The sequence below is a fragment of the Cebus imitator genome, unplaced genomic scaffold (genome assembly GCF_001604975.1).
Source record: "Cebus imitator isolate Cc_AM_T3 unplaced genomic scaffold, Cebus_imitator-1.0 Scaffold384, whole genome shotgun sequence".
Taxonomy (NCBI): domain Eukaryota; kingdom Metazoa; phylum Chordata; class Mammalia; order Primates; family Cebidae; genus Cebus; species Cebus imitator.
The window spans coordinates 696639-709442 of record NW_016107699.1 but is presented as its reverse complement, the minus strand read 5'-3'; the positions used below and the strand labels follow the sequence as shown (position 1 = coordinate 709442).

The window sequence follows — 12804 nt, the reverse complement described above, 5'->3', positions numbered from 1 at the left end:
GAGGGGTGTGGGCAGCTGCAGCAGACTGCAGGGGCAGGCTGAGGGCTAGAGGGCTCAGCACAGGGCTCACCTGGAATTTCTTCTTGGCCACAAAGTACTGCATGCGCCGAATGACCTTAATGGTGGCCCGGTGGTGTTCCCGCAGCCTGCAGTGGGGATAGGAGAGGAGATTGTTAGCGGCCACCCCGTGCTGGCCATCCCCTCCCTGCCCCTGCACTGCCTGAGGAGCACGCAGACTGGATCCTTCCAGAAACAAGGAGAGTGTTCAACTCCATGGGCTGGAGATACTTAAGCCGCGTCCTAGTGTGGGCTCAAGGGGAGGCTGGGGCAAGAGGCTTTTCAAGGTGAAAGGTTTCACGTCACCTGTGAGTGGGAAGGGGACCGTTGCCTTGAGTGTCATTCAGAAGGGGGTCAGGTAGGAGTCAGGGCCCTGGGTTGGCAATGGCTGTGCTGCTAACTCATGGCAGTCACGCTTGGGCCCTCAGGCTCCTTGTCAGCAAAATGGGATAAGAGGGTACGTGCTGCTTACGCATACCTATTATAGTGACTCTGAAAAGAAAGAAGAAGAGGGTGTATGCCGGTGATGCCCACAGCCCCTTCCAGCTGCTGTGTGCTGTGTGGCCCCACAAACAGCAAGCACATGGGAAAGTAGGGGTGCAGGACAAATTAACAAGGGAAAGTTACCCCCCGAGCCGCTCTGTTAAGGGGGCTGCATTGTTTTGCCTCCTAAAGTTTTTTCTAGAAATAAAGATCCTTTTAGAAACACCATCACTGAAGAAAACAAGGGGGATGATGTGTGCGCATAGAAAAAAGACTGGAAGAAAACCCAGCACCATGGAAGCAGCAGGAGACTTCCTCCTGGAGCTCACGCCTGCCTGGCCCTCCATGGAAACACCAGGGACTGAGACTAAGTGATGCCAACAGTGAGGAACAGCTGTGTGAGGCTCTGGAGACCAGGAAAGCCATGAAAGGTGAAGATCCCACGTAGAAAGGAAGTGAGCTGAGCTAAGCCTCTGAGCATTTCCTTGTCAGTGCACTTATCCATCTGTGGACAGGCGTGGACACCGAACAGGGCTAGTGGACTGGTGAGAAAAGCATGAAGTCCAGGGCCACAGGACACCCAGGACATGAGGGAACAAGATTCTGGTCAGCAGGGGACCAGAGAGCAGTGATAGACCTTTTGCACAACTTCCTCTGGAAACACTTGTGAATTCCTAAGCCACACAGGTGGTGAGCTTCACAGAAACCGAGTAAAAAGCAGTTGCCAAGGGGGTAAAAGCTAAGGAGAGTACTCAGTAGACTCATGGCACTGGGAAGAGAAGCTTTGGGGTTTAGAAGCTATCTAGGAGGCAGCCCTAGAAACTAAGCAGTGCCAACTTAGCATTGCACTAACCCCACATTGTCGCAATCCCTTACCGGAGTAAGGTGCTTTGTGCATACCAGAAGAAAATTAAATTATCTGTAGGGAGATAATATCCTTGAGATTCCACAATTTTTTATACACAAAAGACTAAAAGCCAAGGGAAAACACAGACCACACAAACAGATCTAAAGGTGTGGTACTTTCAACAGTCCATTAAGAGATGGAGTCTGTTTTCCTATTAATTGAACTTGGGCTGACCTTGTGACTTTATGTGATGAGAGTGCTGGGGAACTTACACAGTGTATAATTAATATGCTTTTGGAATGTGGCCTTGCAAACAAGCTTGCTGGCTAGAGAGGCCACATGGAGAACAGAGATGCCCCAGCCAACAGCCAGCAGCAACAGAAAAAAAAAAAAAAATATATATATATATATATATATATATGTGTGTGTGTGTGTGTGTGTGTGTGTGTGTGTATTTGAGAAGGAGTCTCTCTCTGTCACCAGGTTGGAATGCAGTGGCAAGATCTCAGCTTACTGCAACCTCTGCCTCTTGGGTTCAAGCGATTCTCCTGCTCAGCCTCCCAAGTAGCTGGGACTACAGCCTCGCGCCACCACACCTGGCTAATTTGCAAATTTTTAGTAGAGACAGGGCTTCACCATGTTGGCCAGGATGGTCTCTATCTCTTGACCTCATGATCTGCCTGCCTTGGCCTCCCAAAGAACTGGGATTACAGGTGTGAATCTCTGTGCCCAGCCCAAAGAAAATATTTTAAACCACTAAATTTAGGTCTGGTTTGCTATGCAACAACAGGTAACTGATACAGAAACAAGGACTAAGAAATAGGGTAGTGTCATATCAATATCCTAAAACATGGCATTAATTTTGGGACCAGGCATTGAACAGAGGCCAGAAGAGGCAGATCACAAGATGCTGGACTTTGAGCATGATGCCATTTGTAGTTGGGAGAGACTTTTAGATGTCCTGCGGGAAGGGCGGTGAGTGAATTTTGCAATGGGTAGAATGTGAAAGTTATGGCCAGAGGACAGGCTGATGAATTCAAGATGGGCGCGAATTCATTGTAGTTCCTCCCATTGCAGGCTGGAATCTGTCTCCACCATGGTGGAAATGATCATGTCTTCTGAGGCTCAGCCTCAAGGATCTTGTTGTGTCTACTCTCACCTTTTTAGAATTCTGCTGCCTCATGGACACGTCTGAGCTAGCCTGCTGGAAGAGCCATGTGAAGGAGAGCTGAGAGACACTAACTGACAGCCCGATGGTTCCAGACATGTGAGGACAATGGAGACTGCTCAGCTACCCCCTCACCACCATCCAAGCGCTGCCATGTAGACGAATTCAAGTGAGACCACCTGACTAGGCAGCCCAGATGGGTGACCCATAGTCTTGTGAGCCAACAAATGATTGTGCTTTGCTTCAGAATATTTAGATGAAGACTTCAAAATAACTGTGATAAACAGGTTCAAAGAAACAGATGAAAAGATAGAACATTTTATCAGAGAAATAAAATTTATATATAAATTTCACATTATAGATATATATATTTATTCACATTATATATACACATTCTGTAATTATATATATAATTATATATAATTATATCTATAATGTGAATATATATAATATATAATAATATATAATATATATTTATTCACATATACATTCTGGAATTATATATATTATATATAATTGTATCTATAATGTGAATATATATAACATGTAATAATATATATAATATATATTTATTCACATTATATATATATATATATATTCTGGAATTATATATATATAATTCCAGAAAAGTAAGAACCATACTGAAAATGAAGAATGCAATAGGCGAGTTGGATAGCAAGGTGATAGAGTAGAAAAGAATAGCTGTGAACCAGAAGAAAATACCCAGCTTGGAGCTTGAAAAGCAAATAGACTTAAAGGAAGAGATGAAACAAATGAAAAAGAAACAGAAGATGGTAGATTGCATGCATTATAAATAGATTAATATTTCAATTAAAAGATCAAGATTGTCAGGATTAAAAACAACTATATACATCCACTTTAAAATATAAAGATGCAAAAAAAAAAAAGATGGGAAAGGACAGAAAAAGATTGGTCATTGCATAACCAAATGAAAACTGGCAAAGGAAAACCAATATAGAACAGACTTTAAATATTCCTAGAGAGAAAGAAGAATATGTCATAATTATAAAAGTGTCAATTCAGCAGGACGAGATCAATTCTAAATTTGTATGCACCTAAAAACACAACCTTAAAATATATAAAGCAAACTGGCAGAACTGAAAGATAAAAGAAAATCCACAACCAGGGTGGGAGATTTGAACACACCTCATCAGCAACTGATAGAAAAGCAGTCAAAGTTTTGTTAAGTCAGAGACAAATTTGAACAGCCTGATTAGCAACTTGACAAATACAGAACACTACCCCCTGCTACTGAAGACTACATAAGCTTCCCTAGTGCACACAGAACATGCACCAAAAGAGACCATATGCAAGACTTCAGAAGCAAGTTCCGACACATTTCAAAGAAAACAAATCATGTTTATTATACTGTCTGACTACAGCACGATTAAACTAGAAATCCATTAAAAGAGATAGCTAGGGAATCTCCATATATTTTGGAAATTAAACAATCTAAATAACCCAGGGGTCAAAGAAAAAAATATAATGAGAATCAAACAACAGTTTAAATTAAATGGTAATAAAAATGTAACATATTAAAACTCATAGTTAAATAAGTACTGAAAGGACAGTGAAATAAGTGGAGAGTGAACCCTGCGGCTTTAAATGGACATCTCAGAGCAGAAAAAAGGCTGAAATCCATTTCAAGCAGTTAAAAAAATGGCAAATTACACCCAGAGAAAGTAGGAGGAAAGAGATAAAGAGCACAGTCAATGAGATAAAAAATGAACATTATTAAAGGAAAATCAACAAAGCCAAAACTTAATTCTCAGAAGAGACTAATAAAACAGATGTACTTTTGGGAAGACTGATCAGGTGGGGGAGGGGAGGCAAATGACGACCGCCCTCAGGAGTTAAAGACGGAGCTAGAGCTGCTGAAACATTTATTCAGAGGACGTTACAAACAAAAATACTTTTGATGGCTTAGATAAAATAGACAAATTCTTTTAAAAACACAATGTGTAAAAGTGGACACAAAGGCAACTATACAAATTGCTCAATATTAATTAAATAAGTTAGATTTGCAATTTTAATGATCTTCTGGCAAAGAAAACTCTGTACTTAGATGACATCACCAGTGAATTCTTCCAAATATTTAAGGAAGAGATAATGTCAATTTTACACAAATCTTTTCATAAAAGGTGGCATAACCTTGATATCAAAATCTGACAAGGATATTTCAAGAAAGAAAAAAAATCACAGGTTAATCTCTCTTGTGAACATGTGTGCAAATATCTTCACCACCACCAGCAAGCTGCATATAGCACTGTGCCCAGACACATGACCCAGTGTGGTCTACTCCACTTGTGCAGGTTCAGTTTACCCTCTAAGGACCAAGCAATGCAACTCACCACATCAGCAGAATAAGAAAGAAAAAACAGAATTGACACAACAGACTGTAGAAAAGCATTTGATAAAACCCAAGACCCAATCATAATTAAAAACACCACTCTTAGCAAACTAGGAATAGAAACTCCATTACCTAAAAAAACTAAAACAAAACAAAAAACCCTCAAACCCTAAGCAGACATCATACTTAATAGTGAAATGTGATACACTTTCCTCCTGACACAGGGAGCAAGGCAAGGATGTCGTAGCTTCTACTTCACAGTGTCCACAGAGTCCCAACCAGTATATTAAAAAGGTAGGAAAAAGGAGATAAAAGGTATAAGGATTGGACAGAAACAAATAAAATTGTCATTATTTGCAAACGACATAACCATATATGTAAAAAAAAATTCCTAAGAATCCACAGATAAGCTGTTGGAATTAATACATGAATTTAGCAAGAACACTGGTTTTAAGGATGATATAATAATTATATTCCTAGGCCTGGCAGAGTGGCCCCCATCTGTAATCCCAGTGCTTTGGGAGGCTGGGGTAGAAGGATCACTTGACCCCAGGTGTTTGAGATCAGCCTGGGCAACATAGTGAGACACCATCTGTAGAAAAAAATAAATTAAAAAAATAGCTAGACTTGATGGTGTATACCTGTGGTTCTAGCTACTCAGGAGGCTGAGATGGGCAGACTGCTTGAGCCTAGGAGCTCAAGGTTGCTGTAAGCCATGAGCCTGGAGTGCAGAGCCCCCATCTCTAAAATATATATGCATATTTCTATATGCTAGTAACAAACAATTAGAAAATAAAAGGATGTCAATTATAATAGCATCGATAACCGTAAACTTGACCATAAACTCAGGAATAAGTCTTTTTAAAAAAATTTGTTTCTTTGTAACTGTCTTCCTTTTACAATCTTTCTTTCTTTTTTTTTTTTCCCCTAATATGGGGTCTTGCTATTTTGGCCAGGCTGGTTTCAAACTCCTGGGCTCAAGTGATCCTCTTGCCTAAGCCTCCCAAGCAGTTGGTATTACAGGTGTGAGCCATCATGCCCAGCTCTGAAATAAATCTATTTAAAGATGGGTAAGACCACTACACAGAAAAGCACTGAGCATTAGAGGTGCAGATAAAGAAGAACTAACTTGACTTGGGGTTATAGTATGTTCATGTATAAGAATACTCAATATTTATAAGATTTTAATTTTCTGAAAATTGAGGTATGGATTAAATATGATTCCAGTCAATATCAGAGTGCTTTTTGTTTATTTATTTATCTTTCTTTGGAAATTGAGGAGCCGATTCTAAAATATTCCTAACAATGTGAAGGGCCAAGAATAGCTAAGACCATCTTGAAGAACAACAAAGTCAGAGGTCTGACACTCCCAGGGTTCTGTGAGGCCACAGGGCTTGATTCAGAGCATGTGGGCAGACAGATGAAAAGTGAGGGCACAGAATAGGGCCACAGTCCCCAACGTCTTTGGCATCAGGGACCAATTTTGTGGAAGACAGTTTTTCCAGGGATGGGGATAGCATGGGGTGGGGAGAGATGGTTTCAGGATAAAGCTGTCCCAGTTCAGATAATCAGGCGTTAGATTCTCATAAGGATATCACAGCCTAGATCCCTTGAATGTGCAGTCCACAGCAGGGTTTGCACTCCTGTGAGAATCAAATGCCGCCACTGATCGAGCATCAGGCAGAGCTCAGGTGTAATACTCACTTGCCCACCGCTCACCTCCTGCTGCACAGCCTGGTTCCTAACGGTCCGTGGATGGGTACCAGTCTGTGGCCTGGGGACCCTGGGATAGGACATTAGACACAAACAATCCCGTGGCCACTGGTTCCTAGAAATGACACCTTTGCCATTGAGCTGGTGGAAGATGTTCTCTTCAATACATGGTGCTGGAATAATTTGGATACACATGTGAAATTGTATAAACTATAATCCTTACCACGCACCAGTCACAAAGTTAACTCAGGTAGAGTCACAGGCCTAACCATGAGGCAGAGGCCATTGGGCCTGTCAAAGAAAGCGGGAGAGTATTTTCTCAACTTGGGGTGGGCAGAGACGTCTTTCACGGAACACCAACAGTACGAACTGTGAGAGAAAACAGTCTGACAAATCTCTATGATGATCTCACAAAGGCCCCTGTGGTCTCTGAGGGAAGGGCCCAGTTTGCTCCTTTGGAGGGGTGGTCTCTCTCTCTCTGTGCTGGGTGAGGCCTGGGAAGGGGCTGAGTGACCTTTCCTGGTAGTGACACGGAAGAGGGGCAGGGAAGTGCTGGGGGCAGAAGGGCAGGTCCCTGGCTAGGGTTCCGCCTTCGAGCCTGTGCCCATGGACCTAGAGGATAGGCATTTCTGTTTTTCTGCACAAATGTTGCCTTTTTCAAGAACACCCTGGCCTGCCATGCCCCCATCCTGTGCCTATAAAACTCTCGGGACCTAGCGGGCAGACACACAAGGAGCTGGGCATCGAGGGGAGGTCGGGAGGAACACAGCAGTGTAAGAGCCAACTGATGACAGGCCCCGACAGGCCACTGACACAGGGTTTGGCTGGAGCGGACGGAGGAGAGCCCAGGCTGCTAAGTGGCCTGATTCCAGGCAAAACCACCTTCCCACTCCATCTCCCTTCTGGCTCCCCCATCTGCCGAGAGCTACTTCCCCTCAGTAAAACCTTGCACTCATTCTCCAAGCCCACGTGTGATTCGATTCTTCTGGTACACCAAGGCGAGAACCCCAGGATACAGAAAGCCCTGTGTCCTTGCGATAAGGCAGGGGGTCTAACTGAACTGACGCAAGCTGCCTACGGACCGCTACAGAGCACCCTGCACCACACACCCACTGGGGCTTCCGCTGTAAACATTCACCCGTTGACGCTGCCATGGGGTTGGAGCCCACAACCTGCCCGACCATATGCTCCCCTAGAGGTTTGAGTAGTGGGCCCTGAAGGAGCGAGCTACACCCCCATCACAAGCCCTGCGAGGGGCACAGGGAAACCGTTCCCATGTCAGTAGCGCTGATGCAGGAGCGAGCTGGTAACAGACAGGGGGAAGGGTGCAGGCTTTGGGCTCACTGGACCCTGAAGGAAGTGACCTCTGGACCTTGGTTACAGGAAGGGACCAAGGGGCCCGGGCTGGCGCCCTCCTGCCTGGGCTGGGCCACCCTCGAGTCCTGTGGCTTCCTCACCTGCTGAAGGGAGGAAGGAGGTACCCACATGCTCCCCCTGCCTGCCCGCGCCACCCGGCTTGGGAGAGGAGGAAGCGCAGTGCTGCCCGGCGGGGCTTTGGCCATGGGTCGGCTGCTGAGAAAAGCCCTGCTTCATTCATCTCCTCACTCGTTCATGCACCCACTGACCTGTATCTCACTTGTTCATTCATTAATGAACAAGTTATTGTTAATACCTTGTGGATTAATGAGATGAGCTCCCTGCCCCCCATCCGCTGGTTCATTTGTTAATGCGCCGCCTAAATTACCCATTAGCTCCTCCACGCCTGCCTGCCCGCCCGCCTCGTCCACGTACATGAAGTGCCGCTGGGCACACAGCCCAGGCTGAGTGGTCTCGGGGGCTGAGCCCACTGAAGGACCCGTTGTTTCTGGATAGGTCAGATTCAAAGCCGGGAGCCCCCAGTGCTGCCCAGGCTGGGCTGGGTGGGGGGTGGGGGCTGCTGGGCTGCCCAAGGGGCCAGCGCCACATTCAACACACGTCACTGGGGGCCATCGAGGGACACTGTGGGAAAGCAGACGCAGGAAGTTTCCCGGACTGAGCTGCCCACGGCGGGCTGACCTCGCCACCTGTAGAACAGATTCCCAGCAGCTCGGGGGCCTGGCCTCCGTCCAAGCAGATCCTGAGGCCTGGGGTGGGGGGCTGAAGTGTGGGGGGCTGGATGTGACTCCAGGGGGTCCTGGAGCTTGGGCCCAGCACAGCTCAGGCTGGGGCTGGGCTCGGAGATGCCCAATGTGGAGGAGGGGCTGGCCTCACCTGTGTTGCGAGCCTTCAGCCCTACCCAGGACCTCTGTCCCCCTCTCCCCCAGCCAGAGAGTTAAATCAAATGCAAGCCCCTTGTACCCACCCTGCCTGGACAAGCTCTTGGCCCTGTCTGCAGCAGCCTCTAACTCTGGAATAAGGAAGACTTTATCAGCTTTGCCTGGGAGCGGAGACGGAGAGAAAATAAGGAAGAGCTCTCTCCCTTCCTTCCCATGTGCTGGGGTGCTGTTTCTTGCAACTCCCTCCTGCCCGGTGAAGTCCCACATCTGTGTTTCCCAGGAGACCCAGGACTGTCCAAGGAGGACAGAAGTGTCCCAGGTCAAGGCCTGAGGATTCCCCAAGCCTGACCCAGCCCCAGCTATCTCGCCAGCCTTTATACCTAGGAGATGAGGCTCTAGTGCAGGCCTGGGAGGGGGTGTCATGGGAACAGGGGTAGGCTCTAGCTGGCTGTTTTCAAAGGCCTGAGCTTGGGGGGTTCTCTAAGTCATCACAGTGCCTTTGGGGAGGAACTTTCCCTGGGGATCCCTGCCCTCTGCACCCACCCAGGCTTGTGAGATGAAGAGAGGCAGACTGGTGGGGGTCTTGGCAGAGGAAAGTTGGGGTGCTGGGGGACCCAGGAGACATGAAGAGGGAAACTGAAGTCACCCTATGTCACCACGTAGACCTGGGGACTTAGGCCAGCAGACACAAGCACATCACGTGTGTGGGTTCCTGCATCTCCCAGTGTGTTGCTTTGCTTCTTTTTATTCTGAAACAATTATAGATGCCTAGGAAGTTGCAAAAACAAATGTACCAAAAGGTCCTGTATGCCCTCTACCCGAGTTGCACAGCCAGAGCACCAGATCAACACCAGGAGACTGACGTTGGTACAGCGTGCGTGCTTCTGCCTTGTGTTCACACGGCAGGTGCGAGCGATCACCATGGCAGTAAGGAATGGAAGTCCTCCCCACCTGAAAGACAGCCCTACTGCTCCTGCACAGTCACCCCCACCCTCACCGTCCCTAACCGCAGGAGCCACACTCTGATCTCCATCTCTACAGCTTGGACTTTGAGAATGTTATCCACATGGAACTATACAGCCTGTGACCTTTCGGGGGAGGCTTTTTCTCCTCAGCACAACTCCCATCAACTCCACTCAGGTTGTACCAATGGTGAGTTCCTTTCTACTGCTGGGTTGTGTTTCAAGGTACGGATGCACCACGTTTACCTGTTCACCTGTTGAATGATACTCAGATTGTTCTCAGCTTTCAGCTAATTAGGAATAAAGCTTCTATAAACTTTCATGTACAGGTTTGTGTATTAATACGAGTCTTCATTTCTTTGGGATGGATGCCCAGGAGTTAGTTGCCGGGGAATGTGGTAGTTGCATGCTTACTGTTATAAGAATATCACGTCGTTTTCCCTGAGTGGCTGCACCATTTTACATTCCCAGCAGCAACAGATGGGCGATCCTGTCTCTCCACATCCTTGCCAACATTTGGTGTCTCACTGTTTTTCATTTTAGCCATTCTGATAGGTGTGTAGTGACTGCTCGCTGTGGTTTTAATCTCCATTTCCTTCTTGGCTAATGAAGTTGACCATCTTTTGATGTGCTTCTTCCCTATCTATGTATTTTCTTTGGTGAAATGTCTCTTCATGTCTTTTGCCGGCTTTCTAGTTAGACTGGCTGATGTTTTTACAGTTGAGTTTTGAGAGTGCTTTATGTTCTAGACGTCAGTTGTCAGATATGTGGCTTACATATCTTCTCCAAGTCTGTAGTTTGCATTTTTATCCCCTTCACTGGGGCTTTCACAAGACAAATGTTTTTAATTTCAAAGGGGTCCATAAATTTTCCTTTAAGGGATTCTGCTTTTAGCATCCGCAGTGAGAACTCTTTGCCTGTCCTAAATCCTACTTACTCCTCCATGTTTTTCTAAAGGAAAATATAGTTTACCCTTCATATTTAAGTCCAGCGTCTGCATTGAGTTAATTTTTGTATAAAGTGTGAAATTTAAGTTAGGGCTTTTTATTTATTTATTTGGCCTATGAATGACCAATTGCTCCAGCACTTTGTGTTGGAAGAGTAATCTTCCTCCACTAAATTTTGTGTCTTTGTCTTAAAATCAGTCAGGCATATATGTGTGTGTCTATTTCCGGATTCCTTGTTCTTTTCTACTGAGCTCTGCTTATTCCTCCACCAATATAATACCATATTGAATGCTTACTCTCTAGTAGTCCTTAAAATTGGTAGCATGATTTCTTCCACTTCTTTTTCAAAATTGTTTTAATCTACAGCATGTGTAGATTAAATATAGACTAAACTAATATAGTTTAAATATAGATTTAAATAGATTAAAATAAATCTAAATGTAGATTAAAATATAGATTTTAGAACAAGTTTGTCCATGTCCTTAAGAAACCTTGCTAGGATTCTTGTTAGGAATTATGACATATTTACAGGTCATTCTGGGGTGAATTGAAATTTTTACTACTTTGAGTTTTCCAACTCATGAACATGGAATGCCTCTCTATTTATTTAGGTCTTGATTTCTTTCATCAGCATATTGTAATTTTTAGTATATACATCTTTACATGTTTTGTTAAATTTATACCTAAGTCTTTTAATTTCTTTGGAGCAATTGTAAATGGTATTACGTTTCTAATTCTGGTTTTCATAGGTTCATTGTGAGTGTATAGAAATGCAAGTGATTTTTGTATGCTGATCTTATATCCTGCAATGTTTGGAACTCCTAAGTTCCAGAAATTTTTATTGTAGATTCCTTGGGAGTTTCTTCATAGAGAATTCTGCCATTATAAATGGGAACAGTTTTAGATACGTACTCCTTTCTAATCTACATGTCCTATTTCTTTTTCTTGTCTTGTTGCAGTGGCTTGAACTTTCAGTACTATGTTGAATAGAAGTGGTGAGAACAGACAACCTTGCCTTCTTTTTGATTTTAGTGGAAAAGTATTCTGTTTTTCACCATTAAGTGTGATGTTGTGTTAGCTGTGTGTGTGTGTGTTTTATTTTTAAAGATGCTCTTTATCAAGTTGGGAAGGTTCCATAATAGATCAAATTAATTAAATTTTGAATGTTGAACTAGCCTTGCATTACCTAGAATAAATCTCTCCTGGTCGTGGTATATAATTTTCATACATAATGTCATATAGTTTTTTAAAACAATGTAGAAAGCTCCCAATAACTGTATATTCAAAATAAGTGGTAGATGGCTGGGCATGGTGGCTCACACCTGTAATTCCAGCACTTTGGGAGGCTGAGGTGGGCAGACTGCTTTGAGATCAGGAGTTTGAGACCAGCCTGGGCAACATGGCAAAACCATATCGCTACAAAAACAAACAAACAAAACACAAAATAAACGCTGGACCCTGATAGCCCGCCCAACTGTATCCCTGTCTCCCCTGTCCTGGGTAACCATCGACCTGAATCCTGTGTTCTTCTCTCCCTTGCTTTTTAAAAAATATAATATTATTGAATCTATATGTGTCCCAAAAAGTCATGTTTTATTTTAGTAATTTAAACTTGATAAGAACACACTGGGCTCTTCCTTGGTATTATATTGCCAAGTCTTCCCACATGGTTGCTTGTCACTCTGGCTTGTTCGTTTTAATTGGTGTAAAATTCTCTTTTGTACGGGCATTCCATGTTCACTTACTCTCTCTCCTGCTGGGGGGCAAGTGGCTGGTTGCACCTGGAACTTGTGAACAACATTGCAACACACACTCCTGTTCACTCTCACTCGTTCACACACAAGAGTTCCCTTTTGGTGTATACCCAGCTGGGACTGCGGGGTCAACAGATATGTGAAGTCATCACGTTGGAAGTGATGCCACCCTTTTAAAGTGATAGTCCCGCTGTACACTCCCATCAGCAATGTAGGAGAGACCCAGGGCACTACATCCCTGCCACCT

General features: G+C 44.5%; 1 protein-coding gene across 1 annotated transcript in view; it reads right to left on the bottom strand.

Annotated features, from left to right (window-relative positions):
* The window catches only part of KCNQ1 (potassium voltage-gated channel subfamily Q member 1), a 392318-nt gene that overhangs the window by 80020 nt on the left and 299494 nt on the right, over positions 1-12804 (bottom strand). Inside the window, exon 12 of the mRNA XM_017507721.2 lies at positions 71-146. Coding sequence (XP_017363210.1) covers positions 71-146 — 76 coding nt within the window. The remainder of the gene's footprint in view (positions 1-70; positions 147-12804) is intronic.